The following is a 26496-nucleotide window of genomic DNA, read 5'->3' as shown; positions in this document are numbered from 1 at the left end:
ACCTCATGGCATGGTCAAAGTCTGAGTAAATAAAGCCCGAGCCAAAAACTGACATGCACCACTGAGAATTACAAATGCACAGGAAAATGAATAACACATTAAAACAATATATATATATATATATATATATATATATATATATATATTATATATATATATATATATATATATCTATATATATATATATATATATATATGTATATATATATATATATATATATATGTGTGCAGCAGGGCAGGGCGTAATGGGTTACTATGTAAGACTGAGAAACAGGATGAGTAATATTGTTATGCTTCTACAGCAGATGACTATAGACACTTAATGTGTAATGGATATATCAAATAAAAATGCTGACTGTATTACGTTCTGTAAAATGTAGCACAAATGCTGAAGATTAGAGCTCCCATGAAGTTTCATTAGTGAAGCCATTATGTTCCCCAGTTCCCATGGACAATTTTACGCAGAGCCCTTTCTAGTGAATTAGGCAGTGAATAGAAACAGCAGCTGGGTTTTGTGCAGCCAGCCGGCTGGTTATACCTTTCTGAAAACCAAAGACAAAGCTCAGTCAGTCACATTCGAGTTCATTTTACAGAAATCCAGACGGTTATTTAAACAAAAACTCTGTCAGTTCGCCAAAAATAATTTCTCCTCTGGTTTGGCCAAGCAAAGGTAGCAAATATTACAGCTCCTCTGGAAAAGATTTGCCATCAAAAAAAGAGGACGAAACTGGGCAATGTCGTTTATGCTACAGGATTCATCAATTGCAATAGACATAAATTCTGTGCGATTTCATAATGATGCTTTTTTATTAATTAAATTATTAAATTATTAGCTCCGTAATATCAGATATGATACAATGCTTGGCCACCTCTCTATATTACTATTAGTTTTAAATCCAGCCTCACAAGCCAGAATTTTTCATATGCAGTATATTATACCAGACAGAAAAAAAAATTGCTTTGTTCAAGAAACAGAATCTAGTTACATAAATAAAGTAGCTGTTCTCATTTATTGCTTTAGTCTGGCCCAGAATCACGCTGCGATTTGTTTCTGAGGTAGCTATTAAAAAAAACAAAAAACAAAAAAACATTTTGGCCAGATTTATCACGGTCCAGTGCCCACCAAGGGCAGTGTCAGTAAGCTTACGTATTATATTGCAATGGTACTGTACAGGTGTGTCCAGGTATTGTTCCATACACTGGGTGTGTCACAGTGATGGTACACTATACCTGCTATAGACATGTCACAAAGACTGTTCAGTATGTCTTAAAAAACAACTACCTGTCTCTGATTTCAACTAATCTACCAAACAAGAAAGGGCATATCGGGAAAAAACAAGCGAGTACATCAATATGTTGCTAAAATAATACAATGTATTCCTTTCAATGACCTAATTAGCCTCTTATAAACAAATTGCATCTGATCTCTAACCATATACATAGCAAGCGAGACATGCAGGAGAGACAGCTCAGGATGTGGTTAGCTGGTAGCAAGGACACATACTTATGGTGAAATGTCGTTCTGCTCAGCAGTTCTGATTGTGTCTGATAGCGTTCTATTCTCAGATAAGAACGAAAATAAGATCCAATGCAGTACATATGCTTTTGATTATATTGGCCCTGCTATTTATTAAAGAGATTGTTCTTTACTTTGTTCTTTACCCACATGCATTCTTATAAGTCTTTGTTTCTTGCGGCATTTTGAGGCCTATTTATTTACTGGTCTAGCGGCAGATATTAATAATAAAACACATAATCCTGCTTTATCCCTGCCTTCTTTTCACTGTATAGTTTGTTGCTTGCATTAGTTCAGGTACTGGAAATAGAACTTTTACTTGTGTCACATTAGTTCTGGAATCTATGTGTCTTTATATGGCCATAGAAAGGATTTTACAGGAAACTGTCACAACATATATATATATATATATATATAATATATATATATATATATATATATATATATATATATATATATATATATATATATAATATATATCTTTTAACTTCTCTTTGAAAAACTTGAATGACGTCTTTTTCTCCTACCGACGAAGCGGTCATCGGAGACTTCTCAGCTCTAGACTGTTTCTAGCTTTCCTCATGAGTGAAATAACCAGGGTGCTCTATGAACGTGTATGAATCTAATGGGAAGAGGAGCCTGGTGCAATAGACTGGGAGGTGTGAGGGGAAGGGGACTATGAGTCAAACTACTTTGCACCAAAGTAAAATGAGGAAGTCAGGGATTCAAACCACTCAATAAGCCTCTTAAACACCCCGGAACCCACAGTTTAGGGATGGAATTAGGCGTGACACCCTTACAGTGTCTGAAAACTTATTGTTCCCTCACAATTAGTATTGATAGGGAGCGTGGATGGCCGAGCTGTTTGTGCAGCTCACCAAAACATTTCTGCATTTCAGTTTTGTTATTTTCTAAAAGCCTCAAAGCTAATGTCAATCACATGGAAGCACACAACATATCTGTAGCTGCATGAGGTTCTCATGCAACATTTGCAAATTGTAAATTATAAGGGAACAATAAAAATAATAGAATTTCACAGCATATGTATCAAATTAGAATGTAACGGCATTTCTATTTGTTTTACCCTTGCCTCGTGATTATTTTGTCAGAGGTTCGGATTTAAAAACTAGCGTGCTAGTACAATGATCTTGTGCTACCTCATTTGTCTCTACATTGTCAATAATGACCTGAAGTAATCCCTAACAAAATAAGTTACATAGGTCGTTTATTAATATAATTAATTCAGAACAAAAACACAATAAGACTGCCATTGCTTTAGACACCCTTTAGGAAATGTACTGTATATGGATGATGATGATGATGATGATGAAGAGGAGGAGGAGGAGGAGGAGGAGGAGGAGGATTATTATTATTATTATTATTATTATTATTATTGGTGGCATGATGGCATAGTGGTTAGCGTTGCTGCCTCACAGTGCCAGGATCCTAGGTTCAAATCTGTCTGTCTGTGTGGAGTTTGCATGTTCTCCTGGTGTTCACGTGGGATTTCTCTGGGTACTCCGGTTTCCTCCCACAGTCCAAAGTCATGCTGGTCACTCTAAATTGCCCTTTGTGTGTGTGTGGTGCCCTGCAATGGACTGGCATCCCATCCAGGGTGTAGTCTTGCCTTGCGCCCTGTGTCTGCCAGGATAGGCTCTGGCTCACTGTGACCCTCTAGAGGATTAAGTGGTTATTGATAATGGATGGATTATTATTATTTAAGCTTTTCTCCCAGTTTCCAGAGAGAGGGAGTTCTATGACCCAGAGAAAGCCATTGGAATTTGAAAAACAGAAACTCTGCCACAAATCAAAATGCAGAAGCAAAAGTCAGTCCAAGGACAGTCTTGACTACACGACAATGTCCTATTTATATACACACAAGCATGCAGATGAACTGTATGGACCCCATAGCAAGCAAGCCTGGCATAAGTATGCATACAGCATGGCTGGGCAATACACTTTGATTAGTTCAAAGACGTCAGAGCTTGACACAAACATGAATGATTGATTTACCAGCAGCTGACCTTCCAGGTGAGTCTGAATCAGTGACCCGATTGCTCTCAAGTTCACAGGTGAGCTCCACATGCCCTAAATCTAGTAACGAAGTCCAGCTTCGCTTTGTTGAACTGGTTCCACTCAAACGGAAACAGTATGGGAGAGAGAATGAACAGCATCTAAAATTATTATCTCTAGCCATTCAGAGAGAAACGTGATTTTGTGTTTTTTGTTTCTTTTGTATAACTGTGTTCTAATGAAAAGAATTTCACATTTCAACATAGGTTTAGGGTTAAGCTCCGCATGCTGTTACTTGAAAATGACGACTTGCCAAGTGTTTACGTGAAAGGCAATTGTGCTACAATTAGTACATTTATAGATGACTGATGCTTTCACAACTAATCCACTGGTAATGTGGACATTTACAATTCAGTAAATCCTTTTAAAAGTGCAGGTGCTCAATTTACGACAAATGTATCTCATATTAGCTCAAAGGGGATTTACGACAATTACCCATCTCCAGATCCGAACAGATTAAAATGCAAAAGGCCACAGTGTGAGATCACTGTAACATCTTTCACGTCAGTAACATGTGCTTCAGAATATTGTTCCAAGCTGTAAGCATAGCAGTTGCATAGTTTTAACAAATGCCTTCAAAGTATTGTTTTAGTTATTTTCAGCGATTTGAAGTGACATGCATTTCTTGTTACTGCTGGCTGTTGTTGCCCTTCTTGGCAGGAAGATCTCTGTACCCATGGCGTGATGATGAGACAGAGTGAGATTGTTTTCCATAAATCAATAGTTTGTACAGGAGATAAACACAAGAACATGAACTGCGAACCTCAAACCACATGATGACTTCTGAGAAAAGTTCGGGCTGCAGGAAGTGGCATTCGATTCAAACTCAAATTCGATACATTGTCTCTCTAATTACTGTGTATTTGCATATTAGTTACATATTAATACATGAATGCTTACACATAATTACAACGTCATTATGCATAGTTACATTGTACTTAATGTGTAAATCTTTGTGTACGATATATGCAAGTACACAGAAAAGGGTTAAGGCTTAGAGTTAGGGTTAGTTAGGTTTAGAGTTAGTGTTAGGGTTAGGATTTGGGTTATATCATGCAAAAAGATTTACACATTAAGTACATTGTAACTAAACATAATAACATTGTAATTATGTGTAGGCACACATGCATTTACTAAGTGACTACTATGTAAACACACAGTAATTAAAGTGTTACCCAAAATTAAATCATAAATTCTGTCAGAAACTCATAAGAAGACATGCATTTTAGCTAAAGACTCCATAAGCAAGCTGCTTGGGGGTGGGTCACAGTCAATGACAGGGCCCCAGCATTGTGTTAAAAGGAGCGGTACTGTAAGTGTCGGCTAAAACCTAACGCAGGTCAGTGTGGAAAAATAAATTCCTTCCATCACAGCTAATTTTAGCAAAAATGTGAGTGAAATTGATATTAGCTTTAATATGTTAAAATAATTTCATATAATTATTCCATTCTGCAGGTCGCAACGTATGAAATCATCGTTATATTTTTTGTATCTTCTTTGAGACCGCAAAGAACACCATGCTGCCTTCTAAGAAATGAGCCTCCTTAAATACATATTTGTGGTTGATATATATGTACCGACAAATGTGAAAAGGAAACCTCTTGTCTAGCGCTAAAACTCAGCAGCTGCTACTCAGAAAATGACTCACAAACGGGCTGCATTTACTTTTTCAAGCAATGTCAACATTTGGAAAGGCAGATCTGCAGTTTACTAAAGTTTTTCCATCTTTATGCATTGTTTTTATTTGCTTTGTGTGTGTGGGGGGGGGGGGGGGGGGGGGGGGGTGATATTGCAAACGTGTTTATTCGATTGCATTGTCTCACCCCCAGGGGTCAGCAGTGATTCACATAGCTGGAACACAAGTAAAGCTGAAAGTTGAAACCCAGAACAAACTGACAATTTATACATTTTGTCCGTGATTAAATGTTCCAGAGAGTGTTTTGAGTGCTGGTTATGGTCATATATTAACTGTGAAATGAGCATATCCATTGAATGTTAAGCAATGTGTGAGGGGTGTTAAAAAAAATAAAAATAAAAAATAAAAACATCAGTCAAATACGTCACTAAAAAATAGAACTGAAAACGTGTTTACAGCAGTTTCTTTGTTTTATATTGTACAGTTTGCCTACAAGCGCCAAGACACTCTCAAAATCTTCTGAATCCTGAGTTGCATGTTTAGAAAACATCATTATTCGAGGCATATCTAGATTGTGTGGCCCAGTGCTTAAAGAAAAGGGGCTTGTAACTAGGAGGACCCCCGTTCAAATCCCGACTCAGCCCCTGACTTATTGTGTGACCCTGAGCAAGGGTCCTTGCGTTTGTCTTTCAGGTGAGACGTTATTGTAAGTGACTGTGCAGCAGATTTCACACACCCTAGTCTCTGTAAGTCGATTTAGATAGCGTCTGCTAAATAAACAGATAACAATAAAGTTCAAAGTTTGATTAAAACGTACTGGTCACAACACATTCATCACGGTACTTACTGCCTTTGAAAACGTATTCCAGCCACTGACTTCACACTTTCAACCACTCTGCAGGATTCAGACCAAATGCAACTGTACTTCTGTACAAACGCAAAGAATTAAAAGTACTGCACCTTGTCCATAACTATTAAAAACTCAACAGCCAAAGGGCGATAGATCAGATATACATTTATGTATTTTCAATTTAGATTCTGTACATAGAATTCCAACCATCAACCTGCTGCTTAAAAAAACAACACCTACTTGATTTCAAAAGACTGCAGGAATCAATTTACCGTAACATAAAAACGAATAGATGAATGCATAACCTACGCAAAATGACAATTAGGAATGACTGGTCTCCGGTTTGTAACAGGGCGAGAGATGACAACCGAACCCTGATAAAACATTACCCGGGCCAGTTTATAATGCTGAAAAAGAGCTGGAAGTTATTTTAAGGGATATGGGTAGGAAACTACGCAACGATATATCTAACAGATATTGTTATAATTTATATGGACATAATGTGGTCTCGTTAAGGTGTTTTTTTACATTTTCAATCTATTGTACAACAGGATCAGGGCGCCCTCTTGTGACCGATGTAGTTAATTATTCTGCAAATGTTTAAAATGGAGAGTCTTCTATATCCTCCTGGTCTCCTTGCTGTAGGCCCCGCGTTCTGAATGCAGACAGACCAGAAGGGTGACTTTGAACAACAGCACCTGAAGTGATTAGGTACTAGACAGCAGAAGCATCGGTTCATAAACTGTGTTGCTGTTGCCACTGGTTCTTTGTATTGCAAAAAAATACATTGTTCATTTTTTTTCAGTTGAAAATGTATTTTCATAAAAAAAAAAAAAGAATATTGCATTAACTGTAAATACAAACACACAAGTTACATTAATGCTACATTTTCACACACACACAAAAAAGTACAAAACAAAAAAATCTGAGAAGGGGCCAACACAACCCTATGAAACGTACAAACAAAAAAGTAGAAAAATAACAGTGAAACCCCTGTTATTGAAAAGATATTACTTGGCCTACATCCACAAAACATTCTTGTATTATTTGGCAAAGCAATGCTAAATCTGTGCGACGGGCAGCTATCGCAAGCAATCTATGAAATGGTACATCGCCGTTCAAGAGCAAAACCTGTCTCCTTTTGATGACATCCCCAGCCCTATAAATGTCCCCTGCGGTCTTCAGGGACCCCTGTGTCTTCTGAGCTCTTAGTTACTTAACTAAACCCTTAACTAGTCTGTTTAATTGTTCTGAGATCCTAAACAGTTTTGAGATTTCAACTTATCTTTATAAATGTTATAAATGACTTGGAATCAGCCACTTTTTAGGAGCTGAGAACAATTAAAAAAGGCCTAAGTAAGGCCAATTAAGGGGTTAGTTAAGTAACTGAGCGCTCAGTTAGAATGAAAACCAAAAAAAAGTTGAAAAGATTAAAGATTGAAACTGTTCTATACATCCATTTAATGTTTCCAATGTCAGCATACTTTGAGACAAATAAAGTAATACAGCAGGAATTTCCTATCTTCAGAACACAGGAGACTGCCATACATTTTATTTCATTTTGTAGCATCTGCCTGGTGAATTGCCACTCAGATCCCTGGCTCCTAGTGTAAGATCTTTAAGGATATTTTTTTGTTTAATCTACATTCTGTATGTAGACAGACTATACTTTGATAAAAACACGTTATTTTCAAGTCTATGGTTTCATGTACCATAAACTTATGATTGCCTGAAAAGGTCATGTTAACCGCACAAAAATTTTTTTTTTACTCTGTCCATTCGGTATTACGTGATTGTTTCTACTGTGGCCCTGAAGAGCTGGGATGTCTCGGAGCCTCGATCCTGATGTGTTTCCGTTTTGAAATGGCTTCCGTTGTGTTGTGGGTTTTTTTTTTTTGCATTGGTGTTTTCTGTTTTCGTGCTTGCATTCTCTCCTTTTGTTTTTGTGTTTTGGCACTTCACGGTCACCGTGGTTACAAACAGAGTGTACAACGGTCCTGTGAAACAATATTGTTTTAGGATATTTTCTTCAAATTTATCTGTGGTGATTTGTTAATTGAATCCATTTAAAAACACTTTACATTAGCTATGTTTATTACATGAGCTAAACGATAATTCAATCAAGCCTCTTGATGGCTCTCTTCCAAGCCTTCCTTCCGCTCAGATCTCGCCAATCTAAAATGCTCTCCTGATATTGCCTTGTGCTAGTCGTGTTCAGTAGAGAACAGGTCCAAAGATTCATCAATTTGAATGCTGGGCCAGACTATTTACTGCGGGGGTTTCAGCGTACCCGATTACCTGCCACTCCTGCATCCACCACCAGAGGGAGACTACCTGCTGCCCAGCCTGGTAAACTTTAGTTAGGGAAACACAAGTTTAGTCTCTCTCTCCAAATGGAGATAGGCTTTTCTTTTGTGCAAATAATAAAAGTGTACAAAACTGCTTAAACTTGCAGTTCATGTGTCAGGGTTAACTATTTAAAGGGTGCAACACCGAGCCTTGGGCTATTATATATATATATATATATATATATATATATATATATATATATATATATATATATATATATATATATATCTACAAACCGTTAATAAGGAAAGAAAGGCAATTATCCCTAAAGGTTAAATAATTAAGTTGCCCACAGATTTCAAAGAAGGCACGGCAAACAAAGCACGTGCCTCAGGCTCCAGGTGCGCCTATGGGTTTCATGACAAAAACAACAGCACCCAAAATCTTATTTTAACCATGGAATTACGCAAGGGGTTGTTTTGCCCTTTTAGTCATTACAGCCCAAAGACATGAACACTATAGACAACAGCAAGTTTCCAAACTTCTTTTTTTTTAAAGAAGAGAAATGACAATGGTGCCGTTATTCATATTTGCCAAAGCACAACTCATAGTGGAATGAAAAGTTGACAGCATAGCTATGATAAGTATTTGAGCATTCAAAGGGATTGCACATCCGGGTAATCAGCATTTCCATTACTGTGAGGGGATATACAGTATGAAGAAAGAGGGAGGGAGCAATTTGTCAACTACACTTTTTACATGACGGCAACACGACTGGTCACAGGTACTGTGAGCTTGCATGTTTCTTTATATTAGATTATATTATATTGTAACAAAGCGTATTCCGAATGTTAGTGTAAATTTCAACATCTTTTATTTGATAAACTGTTTGACTGTTTTTACATTTATTATTATACTAATTAAATGCAAAGGAAATGCTTAGAAATTAAATTATATTATAATACAATATAGTGTCCATGGATCTATCTATCGATCTATCTATCTATCTATCTATCTATCTATTTAAACCCAATTCAGCCTTTGAATAACCACACAGAGTTTGGTAGTCAGTGCGTTTCAAAACCCTTTCTAACCTCAGAGGAAATATTTGTATTGCGAATGATTGAGAAACACAGTTTGTTTCTAATTTCTGTTACAATGTCCAGAGCAGCGCATGCACATCTCGCTATTCTCGATCCCTTATCCATTTCAGTTGCTTTGCTGCTTTTGCTACAGCTTCACTTGGGTAAGTCTGCAGTATTCACTTTGTTTTGTTTTGTTTTAATGTTTTTGTTTTTTTTTTAAACAGAAAAATGCAAAAAAAAAACGAACACCAGATATAAAGGGCTCAGTCCATTGCCTTTTTAAAGCTACATCTGTAAATCCATATACAGCATTATACAGTTGGCTTCCGTGCATCCTGTTGCATATGCTGTTTACAGCACGGTTTCCCAGCCCTGGTTCTGGGGACCCCCTGTGTCTTCCGGTTTTCATTCCAACTGAGTTCTCAATTATTTAATTAAACCCTTAATTGAACTAATAATGTGTGTAAACTTCAGCGTAAGATTATGCTCTGTACACGATACAACTTAAGTAGCCCATTAACTAATTATAGGAAACGTAGCGAACTGTATCGGTGATTATTTACGATGATTGAACCACGTTTTCTTTGGAAGCCTTTATAGTTGCTAGCAGCTCTAGTTAGACCTTTTTAATTGTACTCTGCTCCTAAAAAGTTGCTGATTTCAAGTTTCTTATAAAATCATAGAGTTAACTTGAAATCTTCAACTGTTGTTTAAAAGCTGAAAACAATTAAAAAGGTCTTAATCTCATGAATAGCTGAGAGCTCAGCTGGAATGAAACCCAGCAGACACAGGGGGTCCCCAGGACCAGGACCAGGACTGGGAAGCCCCGGTTTACAGTGTGTAGGGCCTGGACCGGACAAATGTCTTTGGGTGTGTGTTAATGTTTCCTAGTAAACAGGGGTGGGCAAAAATGTGCAACTCTTACTTGAAACTGTCTTTTAAGAAGTATTTATCGGCAGGTATTCAAGAACTGACATCATTACTAGCCTACCAAGGCAGTAAACAGTGTTTGTACGCTCCTTCTAATAAATATTCCAGAAATGGATCAATCATTCTAATACACATTGTTACCTAATTACTGTGCAAATCACATTAAGAAAAATAACTGCGGAGCTACGTGAAATTTCATCATGCAAAGGTGCATACCGGTATTTTTAACTAATATGCATACTGCACAACAGGGAATATCTACGGCACATTTTATGGATGTCTCGCTAGGGACATATTTACAGCAACAAATGTTTACGCATGTAAACTATACATATAGTGCATAGCTATGGCTAAACGTTGTGCGTCATCTTATTGAATTAATTTTGCTTCATAAAGTCGAATAAAACCATCTGATTTAATGACACGTTAACGTACTTAATTACATACTGCTTCGTAGTTTTCCATATACTTAACGAGAAATTGACAAATTGAAAATGTGACATTTTGAAATCTAACATGAAATATTGTTTTACTATTGTTGTTTCCAATAAACTTTTGCAATATCATTTTGCAGTTTCTTTGATCACATGACGTTGAATAAAATATAAAAATTAAGTTAATGTGTTTTTTTTTGTTGTTTTCTTTTGTTTTTATTAATTGATTTCAAAGTTGACCCATTCCCTTTATCCAGGCTGAGGCTACAAATATGTGTGCTATTACACCAACTGGTCTCAGTATCGTCCAGACAAGGGTAGGTTTGTGCCTGAAAATGTGGATCCGTCCATCTGCACCCATATCATCTATTCCGTCGCAACCTTTACAGACAGCCTGGTACTGAAGACCTACCAGAATAATGATGAGACAGCCTATGGCAAAATCAACGCTCTGAAACTCAGGTAGGTTGCAAGATTGAATTAAATAGCATCTGAGCAAAATTCTTTGAAAAATGTTTTAACAATGTTTCCTCAATAGTAAAGCCACACACCTATTAAGGCAACTTTTTGTTGGTCCTGTGCTGGTCCTCTGTACATGTAAACAATTCCATTCACATACAAATAGATGAACTTGTGTTGTGAGGGACAGCCTGTTTACCACACACAAATGGGTATGCTGCTAATATTTTTTTCTTCATTGCATTTTATTTCTTTTTAAACCAGAAACACTGGACTGAAGACCCTGATTTCTATAGGAGGATGGAACTTTGGGGTAAATCTGTAAGTTTATTTCTGTTTTTATATGTATCAGGGTATCTGATATACTTCCCTTTAAACCAGCTGCATAGACCCTGCTATCTTTGCTTCATACAGTTTAATAACCAAAATAAAATAAAACAAACCTATTGGAAATAATTGCTCCCACTTGTTCAATAACATACTTTGAGTTATCTTTTCTGCCAGTGATGGAATATTGTGCTCATATGTAACTCTTTGATTTGTACTCAGTGAACCATGTGGAATGTATTGTCTTAGAAAATAATATTTCAACATCCTGCAAGGGGACTGAAATTGAAGTTTTGCCAATCTGATTAGTGCTGGGATTAATTTAAAGGTTTAGGATTCAGTTAAAGTGCAGATGCTTGCCGACCTCCCAAACTGGTGTGAGAAAGTTTAACCTGGCATTCACCTTGCTGTTGCAGCTTTTCAACAATGGTCTCCACCTCAGATAATCGAGCCACCTTCATCAACTCGGTCATAGCCTTCCTCAAGAAGTACAGGTTTGATGGGCTTGACGTTGACTGGGAGTTCCCAGCCAGGAATGGGAGTCCCGCTGAAGACAAGCAGCGCTTCACTCTGCTTGTAAAGGTGAGGACAGTGACCACTACCTTGGGTTTCCTACTGGAGCCTAGAGGGGACATTCACTTTCAGGAAATGTACAGGATTTGGCAGCACTTTACATTGAGTGTCTCAAATTATTGTGTATTTACATAGTAGTTACATAGTAAATGCACGTGAACTTGCACAAAATCACAATGTTATTATGCATTGTACCTGACGTGTAAATGCTTTTGCGCGATATATGGGATAGGGTTAGGGTTAGGGTTATATCAAGGTAAAACAAATATACAGTAAGCACATTGTAACTATGCAAAACGACGTTGTAATGATGTGTAAGTACACATGTATTTACAAAGTAACTAGTATGTAAATGCACAGTTATTAGAGACACAATGTAAAGTGCTACAGTGTATTTTCTATTCTACTGACAATAGCAATGTAAGGTCTGTATTAAAGGAGTGCTGCGGATACAAAGTCCTCCGCGAGTCTTTAACAGTGTTGCGTTCAGTCTTCACGAAAGGAGGCCTAGGATTCCAGCCAGCCTAGAGACACCGTCACTGATCTCTGTGGCGACGTGTCCACCTGGAGGGAAAGCCGTCATTGACGCTGCCTATTAGGTTATGCTCTTCCCCCAGTGAGTCCCTCCTGCAAACTAACTACTGAGTAATACAATACGAGAGAGAGTGTGCGTGTAGGTATGTAAAACTTGTAAAGGGGCACATAGACGTTCTCTCAATCTCAACCAAAACCAGATTTTGAACATTTCCGTCCATCTGCAAATCAAAGTGTAGTTTGTTAAAAACTTTACTGTAGGAGGTGCTGAGGATACTTTCAAAGCAATTCTCTCCAGTCTGTATGGAAGGAATTACCAGTGTTAAGTCACAAATCTGGGATAAAACTTGTGAATACTGTACTTTAGAGTCCTTAAATGATGATAATGTTGCTTTGACTTCTCTAATAATGATTGATAAGCAATGTAGATCACACTCATAATAGTAATAAGATACGATGAGTTCTTTTACATAATAATTGTTACAGCAATATTGACTGTACTTTTCTATTCCCCAGGTATGTGGATTTTATCAGTGTGATGACCTATGATTTAAATAGTGTTTGGATGATGGTCACTAGCCACCACAGTCCACTCTATGCATCAGCAGACAACCCTAACAGCCAAGCAACTGTGGTAAGTGAATCTTGGGGTTTGTGCCAGGACAGGACTGGGGTCTGGGGTCAGAATATAACAGCATAAGAAATGTCCTTAATTTTTCTTTAATATATATATATATATTATATATATATATATATATATATATATATATATATATATATATATATATATATATATATATATATTAGGAGTTTTCTATTGATCGATTAGTCTAGATCTACATGATTGATTAATTAGAACAGTTCATATCTGAGGTTGCTGCTGAGTTTTATGGGGTTTTTTACTGCTTATTTATTGTGTTTTATGTTTGCTGTTGTGGTGTGAGCCAGGTTGTCATTGTAAATGAGAATTTGTTCTCAATTGACTCATCTGGATAAATAACGTTTTTGACTGATTGGTTAACTAGCAGTAAATTTGGCACCTGGAATATGCTGTATAAGGTCCCTACACTCATTCACTGCATTCAATATTTGAGAACATGAATGGCGTTCCTTCTTCTCAAGACATTAACACCAACATGTTAAGGTTGTACAGTATATCCTCTGGCCCCTAACCCTAATCTTACCTCTCCATAGGAATTTGGCATTAAATACTGGCTGACTCTCAAAGCACCAGCGAGCAAGCTGCTCCTGGGCTTCCCGACCTATGGCCGATGCTTCACTCTTGCTGATCCGGCCAAAAATGGCGTGGGTGCACCCATCACTGGAACAGGAAAACCTGGAAACTACACCAAAGAGGCTGGATTCTGGTCCTACTACGAGGTATCAACCAATCAGGGCCACAGATAGGTTCACTTTCAACCAATCAAAGCTGAGATAGATGATATTTCATCCAATCGGGGTTGATGATCCAAAATGTGCTCTTAATAAATCTGGGCATTTGCTCAAGAGTTTTTTACGCTTTCCTTGCTTCCCCAGAGTGTGTAGCAGCTGGTTCTGGCTGTAGAGAATAAAGAGTCTGGTGTCCATTCATCCATTGTTTTATGTGCATCTTTCAGGTCTGCTCTGAGCTTAGCGCTGGGGCCACTTCGCTCTGGCTGTCAGACCAGAAGGTGCCCTGTGTCGTCAAAGACAACCAGTGGATTGGCTACGACGACGAGAAAAACTTTCATTGGAAAGTGAGTATTGCAAAGACAGGGCCTACACGCCTAAAGACAAGCCCATGAACCTAATGGAATTCAAGCTTTTGTTCATATATGGGAAGTGGTCATCAAATATAGATATCCAGTGTAGTCTACTGTTATAATCAACTTGGTATTGTAAATTATAGTGCAATTTGTTGTAGGCAGTCAGTAGGTAGTGAGCACACACAGTACTGTACATTAGCATGTAAGACAGTGTATCTTCTTTCAGGCTGAGTGGATGAAGAACAGCAGGCTAGGTGGAGTGATGATCTATTCAATGGATCTGGATGATTTCAGTGGAAAGTTCTGTGGCAGTGGTACCTACCCCCTGATGAAGAAACTGAGAAGCTGCCTGAATATCACAAGCACAGGTGTGTACGGATTTCGGGAGTGATTCATTCTTGATCTACTTGTTCAGGGAATATTTGGACAATATCAGTCAACCCCACTCCTCGTGCATCCATAACAGGCCAAGCTTCCCTCTTTTACCTTATCTCTTTCAATTGCTTTCATCTATAGCATAAACTTTCTGTAATTTGAAGAATAATATTCAAGCAAAAAAAAACAAAAGATATTTAACAGTGGAAAAGGGAACCATTGGTGATACTGATCATTCTAAGAGGCAAGAATACGAATTTTAAAACCTTAATTACACGCTTGTGGTATTATAAACAGTTGAGCCATATTGCCGGTAGACGCATCAGTCCATGAGAAACAGACTATTCCTGAGATACAGTTATTAACTAGGAAAGCAGTGATACTCAAAATAAATTTCTTTCTTTTGAAATGTGTGTATTTCAGATATTGTTCTTAAACCAGAAACAACCTTCACCACCCAAAAGATTCCTTCAAAAGCCACCTCCTCTGCCCTTTCCTCCAGGATACTTCTAACAGGACTGATTTATTTATCTATTTATGCATTTGTTTGTTTATTTTAAGAGAAAAATGGTTGCTTCCTGCAGTAAAAAAACAATTAATTGGAAAACAGAAAATTGCCAACTTGAATGTCCCTGAAAGCGACTAATTAGAAAGTTTAATCACATTGAAAGATACAGAATTTTGTTTTAATACTAAAAATGATTTTTGCAAAATACATTTTTTATTCCAAATGTATTTTACTGCATTATTCTTGTACATTTATTCACACGAAGGTTGGTAACACTTTACATTAATTGTCTCTAATGACTATGTATTTACATAGTAGTTACTTAGTAAATACATGTGTACTTACACATAACTACAATGTTATCATGCATTTGGCAGGTCAAATGATCATTTAGAGATACCACAAATTAATTTAGAGATATCCCTAAATCATTTCCTGGTATCTCTAAATATTGAAGATATCTCAAAATAATTTTAAGAAAAGCATTTAAAGAACCTCAAAATGATTTCCAGATATCTTTAAATGGAGCTTTAAATGAGAGATCTAAAATGTATTTTCAGATATCTTTAAATCATTTTAAGATATCTCAAAATCATTTAGCGATATCTTGAAACAACGTCATGTTCATTTAGAGATGTATCTAAATCATTTAGAGATATCTCTAAATGAGAAGTAAGTTATTTCGATATATCTCTAAATGACAGTTTGGCGTACCATGCTAGCAAAACACTATTTAAAGATATCTCTGAATCAGTTTGAGATATCTCTAAATTGATAATTTGGCTTGTCATATATGTATAGTTTTGCATGATATAATGCTATCTCCAACCCTAACCCTAACTTTAAACTTAACCCTAACCCTTTTCTGATACAATTGGGTGCTTACATATATTGTGCAAAAAGATTTATGTGTTAAGTGCTGTGCATAATAACATTGTAATTAAGTAACTACTGTGTAAATACAGTAATTAGAGACACCTCAGTCTTGCCCATAATTGCATGCCACCTAACAAATCAATAATCACCTTTATGATAGCACAGCTTCCGAAAGTGCATGCTATACCCCACATCCTCTCATAGCCACAGCTGTATGTTCTGGCTGTGTCTATTTCTGTATATTTCCTTCCTGATGCATTTGATCAAAGATTTAAAAAGTTATGCAGTGAAAACAACAGGAAAGAATTACAGTTCAGTGTTAAAATTAGAGGTTGCAGAACCAGAACAGTGGCACAGAGGCAAACAGAAACAGCAGCTTAGTATTTCAATGTAGAGACGCGCACAAAGAGTAGCATTTGTTGTTAATGTGTATTATTTGGACGAAGCCACGTGTATATTATGTTGAAGAAAAAAAAAATCCTACAATTGGAAAGTGATTAGAAATACACAATATTATAAACAATAAAACATTTTCTTAAAAACAAATGCAACAAAGCAATATACATTTCTTCTATATCACACTAGAAGCATGCCTATGTATGTCTGTACTATAATAACCTATATACAACATGAGCTCTGTGTATGAGCTCTAAGATGCCTTGGGTTACATCTCTTGTATACTATACTCAAAAAACCGAAAGTATACTAGATGGAATTCTGTAATCAAAGTATACTACTCACTGTATGCAACAAGCAGCCTTTATATATATATTGCAGAAATTCTCTTCAAAATGTCATGTTATATTCTGAAAATGATATAATATTTATGCTTGTACAGCGTGTCTATGTGTGCATGTGTTTACAAAGGCATGTACAGTAGCATGTGTATACAGTTTGAGTGCATCATTTTATATATTATATATATATATTATATATATATATATATATATATATATATATATATATATATATATATATATACAGCTCTGGAAAAAATTAAGAGACCACTGCAAAATTATCAGTTTCTCTGGTTTTACTATTTATAGGTATGTGTCTGGGTAAAATGACCATTTTTGTTTTATTCTATAAACTACTGACAACATTTCTCCCAAATTCCAAATAAAAATATTGTCATTTAGAGCATTTATTTGCAGAAAATGACAACTGGTCAAAATAACAAAAAAGATGCATTGTTGTCAGACCTCGAATAATGCAAAGAAAATAAGTTCATATTCATTTGTAAACAACACAATACTAATGTTTTAACTTAGGAAGAGATCAGAATTCAATATTTGGTGGAATAACCCTGATTTTCAAGCACAGCTTTCATGCGTCTTGGCATGCTCTGCACCAGTCTTTCACATTGATGTTGGGTGACTTTATGCCACTCCTGGCGCAAAAATTCAAGCAGCTCGGCTTTGTTTGATGGCTTGATCACATTCCAGAGGTTTTCAATGGGGTTCAGGTCTGGAGATTGGGCTGGCCATGACAGGGTCTTGATCTGGTGGTCCTCCATCCACACCGTGATTGACCTGGCTGTGTGGCATGGAGCATTGTCCTGCTGGAAAAAACAATCCTCAGAGTTGGGGAACATTGTCAGAGCAGAAGGAAGCAAGTTTTCTTCCAGGACAACCTTGAACTTGGCTTGATTCATGCCAAAGCTGCCCGATTCCAGCCTTACTGAAGCACCCCCAGATCATCACCGATCCTCCACCACATTTCACAGTTGGTGCGAGACATTGTGCCTTGTAGGCCTCTCCAGGTCTCCGTCTAACCATTAGATGACCAGGTGTTGGGCAAAGCTGAAAATTGGACTCATCAGAGAAGATGACCTTACTCCAGTCCTCTACGGTCCAATCCTTATGGTCTTTTGCAAACCTCAGTCTGGCTCTTCTTTGCTTCTCATTGATGAAGGGCTGTTTTCTAGCTTTGCACGACTGTCGAACCGTCCTCGCCGTGCACTTCACCCCAGCTGCCGTTTTCCATTCTTTTTATAGGTCACTTGATGTCATCCTATGGTTGCTGAGTGACATTCGAATGAGTTGGCAGTCATCCCGGTCAGTGGAGAGTCGTTTTCGCCCTCTGCCGGTCTGTAGCTTTGTTGTCCCCAATGTGTGCTGCTTGACCTTGTTCTTATGAATCGCCGTCTTTGAAATTTTAAGGATGGAAGCAACCCGACGCTCAGTGTATCTCTCTACCAGTAAAGCCAGAATTGAACCCTTCTTTTCCTCACTCAAAACTTTCCTTTTCAACTCTTTGGGCATGGTCAGTAGTTATTTTTTGATTCCAATTACTTTTGAGTTACTACTAGCACTGTTTTGCCATCCAGCTGGTCCTATTGCAAGAGGATAGTGATGACCACAGGAGTGGTTTTTATACTTTTCCTCATTAAATAAGATTTGGTTCAGGTGATCCCCTAATCAGTATCTCATTCAGTAGAATGAGGTGTGCCTGTGTTGGAATTCAACAGACACTGGAATGGAATGGCTGCCGTACATATAGAGATGTTGATTTAAGAAAAATTTTGCATTGGCTTTTTATTTTTTTCCAGAGCTGTATATTAGCAATGGTTCTTTTATTATAATAAAATAAATTAGCTTTGTTTCTCAGTTCTTTTGCCTTGCAAATATATATATATATATATATATATATATATATATATATATATATACACACACACACACACACACACACACACACACACACACACACACAAATATACATTTCAAGCAAATTCAGAGTGTAAAGGTATAATTTTAATGTACATATGAGTCTCCTCCACCTGCTGTGACCAGTCTATAGCATTAGAAGCATACTGGGGTTGAAAGTCCCACTGTGGCCTAAACCTGCTGAGGTGCTGAGATGTCGTCAATGGGTAACACTTTCCATTCAGTGTCTCTCATTACTGTAGATTTACATAGTAGTTACATAGTAAATACATGTGTACATCCAAATAATTACAATGTTATTATACACAGTTACAATGTACTCAATGTGTAAATATTATTGCACGACATATGTATGCAATTGTATCAGAAAAGGGTTAGGGTTAGGGATAGGGTTTGCTGTTAAGGTAAGGATTTATGTTATATCATCAAAAAAAAATCCATGAAGTTCATTGTAACAATGTATAATTATATTATAACTGTGTTTAAGTGCCCATGCATTTACTAAGTAACTACTATGTAAATACACAGTAATTAGAGACGCTTCATGCAAAGTGTTACCCATCAATTTTCATCACAGCTGTCTGTGCAAAAACACACAGACAAGATGGGAAACAGAGTTTCCATTTTTTCTTAGGTTTTTTGTTGAAAGACAATTGTTAGCTCTTCAGAAAGTAAAAAAAAATCTCAGAAGCTTGTAGGGCCTCTTTAGTCTTGGAAATGAGTCCCTAAACATCTTTTTTTTTTTTTTTTTTTTTAGATTCCCGTATTCTGTGGTGACCAAGGGAAATGGGAAGGGGGGGAGGAGGTTTTGTTTTTATTTCAGGATTTGTTTACATTTTCCTTGGCTGGACGGGGTCTCGTACTGTCTTCTAAGCAGGTTATTGATTCGTCTGCTAGATGCAGGAACACCCATGGCTTCAACATTATGTAACCTTAACATGTAACCTTAACGTTACTAACTGGTGTTTTGTCATCAACTGTAGAACGGGGTTCAGATCTGGGTTTAGAATATGCTATTTTGTATTTGTTTTTTAAAAGCAGAAATAAAGTTCACAATTTTATTTGTCAGCGGAAAACAAGTTTTCATAAAATAAGCAATGGATTAAAAAAAACATCTTTAGTCTTGGCATTATATGTAGATGTTCTTGTCAATGTCTTCACTTTGTGAATGAATATTTGTCTTATTTTGAGTGACTGTTGCGTGAATAGTGCAGATAACCAATCCAGATATAAGACATCAGAGCTTGACTGTGGCCCTCCCTATTTGAACGCAATCTGGGTGTAAACCACAGTGTCCTCGTCGCTCTCAGTGTCAGAATCAACAGCATCCTGGCTGTTCTCTCCCCCTCCCTCCAGTCCTCTAGACGCTCGCTCCTCCTCTTCATCAGGCTCTGTGGCAGACTCCAACTTGACATAATCATCAGAACCCCTCCTTCGTCCCTCAGACGGGTCTACATTCACATAGTCTGCCGACTCCTCCGGCTCTCTTTTGGAAACATTCACGTAGTCGTTGGCATCGTCCTCCTCCTGCCCTGCCTTGTCCCTCTTCACCTCACTGAAGAAGCCAATGCCTCTGCTGGCCTCCTCTGCAGACTGCAATGTAAAGACACGTGTGTGAAGGGAGCAGTGCTCTCAGTTGAAGTTCTCATGCACCCCTCGCAATGTTCTGTATCAACTCTTCAAGTGCACATGCAGTAAGATGGCACTATCAGACTTCCTCTGTGACACTGAGTAGTCTAGCCGTAAGTGCCACATCGGAATCAGTGTACAATTGCACTGTTAATGCTTGAGAATTTCCCCTACAATCTTTCCCCCATCAATGATATCCGTTTACCAACCCAGAGATTACACCCAATTGCAAAGTCTTGAATGTAGCTTGGCAATAGTTTATCAGATGTGTTTATCTTTTTTTTTTTTTTTTTTTTTTTTAGATGTGCCCCTTATACAAAGATGAATGAAATGAATGAATTCAGTGGATGGATGAATGAAAAGGATGCACGCACTGAGGGATAAAGAAATCGAATTAAAGCAAATTCTTTGTTACTTCTTCATTCATTCAAAGTTAGCACTATAGTTTACTTACTGAACTGCCTGAGCTGTCTGTGGAAGTGTCGTCATCATCCCCTTAAAAAAAGAGAAAGATCAAGAAGGGAAAATAAAATGAACTGTCAGCCTGTCAACTGTGAGATAGAAGGTAAATTCATAAATGGATGCCTGCCAAATCCATTTATGAATCGCAATCCCAAAATGAATGGTGCCATGCTAAATATTAACATCCATCGTCTAATTTGACTAGCTGGTTAAACGGAACAGAGTTGTGGTAAATGGCAGGACGCATTATCATGGAAATTGAGTTGGGATCGGGCATTGAGTTGGATGGAAACTTCACTATCGAAGAATGCACCCGTGGAATGAGATGTGAAATAGAAGCAGCTGTACCATAGACATTACTGGTGCCAGGGGTGGGCTGCTGGTATTGAGGGAATGTGTAGTTATTGCTTGCTTGGGAGGTGGCTGTGTTATGAAAGTCCTGCAGCCGAACATTGCTTCCATTGTTCTGTTCAGTAAGTGTAACACCTGCAATTAATAAAAAAAAAATGATACATCTTCCATTGTGCCCCAATGCTTTTTATTTTTATATAGCAGCCTTGGCACCGTGGCACCCCAGAGCACTGGGCAAAGTTATTATAATTTATTTATTTCTTAGCAGACGCCCTTATCCAGGGCGACTTACAGTTGTTACAATCACATTACTGATAACAGCAGTTATACAATACAATAAATTCAGTAGTAAGTGAGAGCACAATCAAATAGAGCTATAAACAAAACAAGAGAGCTCACCTGTACAATACACTCCAGTTATATAAAAGCACATTAATAAAAAGCATGTTTTCAATTTTGACCTTAAAGAATCCAATGTTTCAAACTGCCTGATCAACCGAAGTAGAGTTCCACAAATGATTACAAAAAGCTCCAGTTGATTTAAGACGATTTTTTGGAACAGCTAAGCGTTCTGCGTTTTCTGATCTCAAAGAATCAATTTACGGTTTGCTGTTTAGTGTGCTGGTCCAACAGTTAGGAGACAGGTAACAGGTTCCTAGATTAATCGCTATATGTATGTCCTTGTGAAACGTGAGCCATATGGTCTCTCTAATCTTTTAAAATGTTTGTCTTAATAAAGAAACACTGGCAGTCTAAAAGGAAGCATTTATTCTAATATACAAGAATGCAAACCTTCATTCAAGTATCCTGCCACCACAAATCATCCACCATCACTTTAATTTGATTAGACATGCTGTTGTGTGAAATCTGAAGGTTCTATCTCCGCCTCCACGGTAACCAATAGCCTGCTGGCCAAGGGTCTGGGGCTCGGGAACTCACCTGTTCGGTTTCTCAGCATCTTTCTAATGAAAAAGATTAGAATCACAAGGAAAACAAAAGCCAGGATCCCGATAATCCCAAAGAATACCGGGGCTCCTTTTCTGGAAACAGAATAGAGACTGATTTAGTGTGTTAGCAGCAATGGGTTATTGCACTGAATTCAAACTCTGTCTTTCTCAGCCACATCCAGACATCATTCTTGCACAACAAAATGGAGGGGCTTACGTCAATTCAAACAGGACAAAAATTGGACCCATGATGGGATTTTTCTAAAACTTGCTAGTTTTCAGATAGGTCTGTATTGTCACAGATCCTTCCTTTTGTGACCTCGAGGGACATCTGTTACATCACCAGGATAAAACTATTAAAGGAGAAGCAACTGACTAAGTCCCCTAACCCTAACTCTAAACTTACCCCTAACTCTTTTCAGATACAATTGTGTGCTTACATATATCAAGCAAAAATATGTCCACATTAAGTACATTGTAACTATGCATAATAACATTGTGAATATGTGTTAGTACACATGTATTCACAGTGTAGCTACTATGTAAATACACAACAATTAGAGACATTTCATGTAAAGTGTTACCTCTTCTTTTATTTAATTTTCCCTTTGACGTCTGTCAAGCTTATTAATCCTGTCACAATGCTAGAAGCTCACCTGAGAATAAGGGTCTTGGTGTCTGACAGGCTGGGAGTTGATATAGAGCTGGTGCTGGTCACAGGACCGTGGGTAGGTGCAGCTATAAAAGGGAAGCACACCAAAACACATGGGACCACTTTGAATATTATAACGTCTCTTTGAGCTCTGCACTAGAATTTCCGTATACCACATCTATAAAAACTTTACAAACAAAACGTTCATTTTTGTAATTGCACTGTTTGGGGTGTTTTTAATGATCTAAACAGACATCATTCTGAATCCTGCCAACCTTTAACATGATATTAATCCCACAGACTAATTACGTTAAAGGGGTGATTTACTGACCCTGTGGCTGCCATCACTAAACCATTAGCTAGATCTGTCGTAAAATAGACCCCATTGTGCAGTTGCATAATAAGAGTTAAATAACTTACTTCTGTACATTACATACAATAATATACAGCAGTGCAGTGAGTGATTGCAGTGTCCTTATAAATAGTACATCCATGTTCTGAACTGAATGACAGTGTTAATGAAAACATTGTTATTGAAACATGGATAGTAGTAAACTAACACAAGCTAGTAAATACTCTACATACCTTAATAATGACTAAGTTATAGTAGCAGACAATACTACCAAGTGGAAGGTTTTCAATGTATGTTATAATAATCTTAAGAGACAGGACTGTATATCATGCAACTCTAAAAAAAAAAAATCCAGGAAAAAGACTGTATAATAAAAATACATTTGCTTTAATTATAGGTAATTACATGGTAATATCCTTGCACTTGCTAATGTCTTTTGAATAATGCTGCATGTATACATGTGGTTGTGTACATGTAATTACATGTGTTATTACTGTTAGCTCTTTCGTCTGCTTTCATGTTCAAATAAGTCAAGCAGACCGACATTTTAGATGCCTGCATCCGTGAAACTTTCAATGAAACATTTCTCTGTTTATTTCCTTTTAAAAAATAAAACCCTATTCATTTTTTTTTTACATTTTCATATAGTCAGGGTGATAAAATTACATTTATACAAATGTGTTTACAGCTATGGTCAAACGTTTTACATCATCCTATAGAATTAACTCATTTTGCATCATAAAGTCGAATGCAACCTGCTGAATAATGTTACATTAACATATTGAATGACATACCGCTTTGTAGTTTTCCATATACTTAACAAAAAATTGCCAGAAATTGAAAAAAAAATTTACATTTTGAAATCTAACATGAAGTACTGTACCACTATTATGGCTTCCAGTAGACATTTGCGATATCATTTTGTAATTTGTTTGGTTACATGATGTTAAATAAAAGCTCTAAATTTATTGCACTGTAGCAGCAGAAATACTTGTTTAACTATTGTGTTTTTTTAAGTTTTTATTTTATACCCCAAAATAGATCTCTGCGAGTCCCTACCTGTCACCGTGACCAAGACTAGGAGCTCCAGCACGAAAGCACCGAGCACCGCCATTCTCAGCGGCCAGCCTACAGCGGTCAGCCCACGGAGCCTGACCCTAAAACAAGATGCTGTGCTTCTGCTGAAAAATACCCTGCCTTGCCTATGGCTCTGATAGATGATTAGATTGCCCCTGATTAAAGATAAAGAGAAGTGGAGGATGTTGCAAGCATTTACGCAAGATCCTACACTGGAAAATGTTGATGATGTTCTTTAACATGTGGCTTACCATAATCCGCGCCAAAAGTGAAAAAAACAAACCTATATCTGAGCAACTGCTTTGCTACAATTATTATTATTATTATTATTATTATTATTATTATTATTATTATTATTATTATTATTAATAATAATAATAAAATAATAATAATAATAATAATAATAATAATAATAATAATAATAATAATAATAATAATGAAATATCTACTTAAAAGAAATTTATTGCATGTCTACAATGGGAAGGAAGAGAAGGAATACAGAGGCCTATAGACGTGCATTCTAGTGACTGTGCTTTAAACTTTTGCTTTCGGCAGAGATTAACAGACATTCCTGTTTGAGCAGTTCATGGAGGACAGGCAGTGAGGAATGTTGGCTATCCTGAAGATAAAATCCTGGGAATTTCTTACTTTAAATAATATGCTTTAAAATGAATGTCACTTCTTCTTCGCTTTGTCTGCCTTTCAGACAAGTCTCACATGAGAACATGACAGAGCACTTTAATGGCTTATTCACTTCTGTCTCCTTTGAATGTGCTAGGAATGTGATTTGGATTCACTATTATTCAGGCTTATTCAGTATTTCAACTATAACGCTATGAAGCGCTGCATCCTGGTACCTTGCTGTGGGTTTGATTGCATCTAGACCACTGGAGCTGCTAATACAGATGAAGTGATAATTATGAGGAAACAGCAGCAACGTTATTTATCTACAGTGTTGTCTTTTAAATGTCTGCGTAATTAAAGTACAAAATACAAATAAAGAACCGGTAGCTCTTCAGCAGAAGACTATTGTAATGTCGATAACAGATTAAAAAAAAATCATTTTAGAAAGCTTGGTGAGCACTCTTATCAATATGTTTATCAAGCTTCTTTTTGTATTTCTGCAGTACATTCGGCATTATTGAGTGTCTGATAGTTACAGATGTTATTGGCTTTTCACATGCATCTGTGTTATTTCTCTCGGGTTCTCTAATCATGAGATGCATACATGTAGTAAACTTTTAACCCCTGAAGGTACAAAAGCTCAAAGTTCAAACGGTTCCTTCTTAAAGCATATTTGAGAGCGATATCATGAGGAGAAAACTGACAACTTGGATAACCAGATCCAATCTGTCAGAACATTTGAAACCCTATTTCGTGCACCTCATTGCAAAAATAAGACCGTTAGCATTTTTTTTGATGGTGTTAAGCAGTCTTGATGGTGCCAGCAGTGACTCATTATTTTCCTAGCGTGCACAAGCAGCTCTGAAGTAATCTTTGCACAGTGTGTTTTCTAGTTTGTACTTTTTTTTTTTACTTTTTTTTCCTCTTGCAAGAAATTATTGAAATTCTGCCTCAGTACCTCCGGGGTATGTGCTAATGTTAATTGGGCTTAAATATGGTGCACATTGTTCTGATTACAAGAAAACCAGAAAATGCTTTTTAAAAACAGGTGCTTTCCTCCCACAGGGCAATTCCATGAAAACAGTATATTTGGTTCACTGATGCATCATAATTATCCCATTAAGGGAGAAACCAAGATTCCTGAGGTGGTGATTGGTCTATCAGCATACAAAGGAAGTCTGGCCAATAAGTCTTGGGCTTCCCAATAGTCTGATACTGATGGCTAATCTAATGTAACAAACATAACAGGTTGTCACAGCATGGTCCCATAATCCTCTGTCTGACCCAGCAAGAGCTAGAGTGCCCCAACCAGATTGCACAGAATCAGAGCAGCTTGTTCCAGCTGGATAGATCTCCTGCTACCCAGCTGCATAATCCTAAACAAATCAAATAAATCAGCTGGGATCTTACACAGCACCCTTTACCATATTCCCATAAAACTGTATAATGTTAAATAAGAAAAAGAATAAATGAGAACATTTCACAGGGTGTCTCTTGTTAAAGTGTATTTGCATTGTAGTGAC

At 37.1% G+C, this 26496-nt stretch overlaps 2 protein-coding genes and 1 long non-coding RNA gene across 3 annotated transcripts; 2 read left to right on the top strand and 1 right to left on the bottom strand.

Moving 5' to 3' along the window:
• Positions 1-11075: 11075 nt before the first annotated feature.
• Positions 11076-15667, top strand: LOC121300204 (acidic mammalian chitinase-like; the record flags this gene model as incomplete). Its single annotated transcript, XM_041228699.1, has 8 exons — positions 11076-11275; positions 11537-11593; positions 12016-12249; positions 13193-13340; positions 13901-14086; positions 14323-14442; positions 14678-14819; positions 15250-15667. Coding segments are annotated over 8 exons (1224 nt in total), but the record flags the coding sequence as incomplete, so codon positions are not given.
• Positions 15668-19689: 4022 nt separating this feature from the next.
• On the top strand, positions 19690-21486 carry LOC121299971. Its single transcript, XR_005947487.1, has 2 exons — positions 19690-19756; positions 20811-21486. It is a non-coding gene; the product is annotated as an uncharacterized LOC121299971 (long non-coding RNA).
• LOC121299967 lies at positions 19755-24524 on the bottom strand. The gene is made up of 6 exons (XM_041228263.1): positions 24332-24524; positions 22925-23006; positions 22261-22361; positions 21319-21456; positions 20963-21003; positions 19755-20472 (listed from the first exon to the last, which is right to left on the bottom strand). Exons 1-6 carry the CDS (start codon positions 24384-24386, stop codon positions 20140-20142), a joined length of 750 nt encoding a protein of 249 aa, XP_041084197.1. The 5' UTR covers positions 24387-24524; the 3' UTR covers positions 19755-20139.
• Positions 24525-26496: the final 1972 nt, after the last annotated feature.

This window comes from Polyodon spathula, chromosome 25 (assembly GCF_017654505.1).
Source record: "Polyodon spathula isolate WHYD16114869_AA chromosome 25, ASM1765450v1, whole genome shotgun sequence".
Lineage (NCBI taxonomy): Eukaryota > Metazoa > Chordata > Actinopteri > Acipenseriformes > Polyodontidae > Polyodon > Polyodon spathula.
This window is presented reverse-complemented; position numbering and strand designations above follow the sequence as displayed.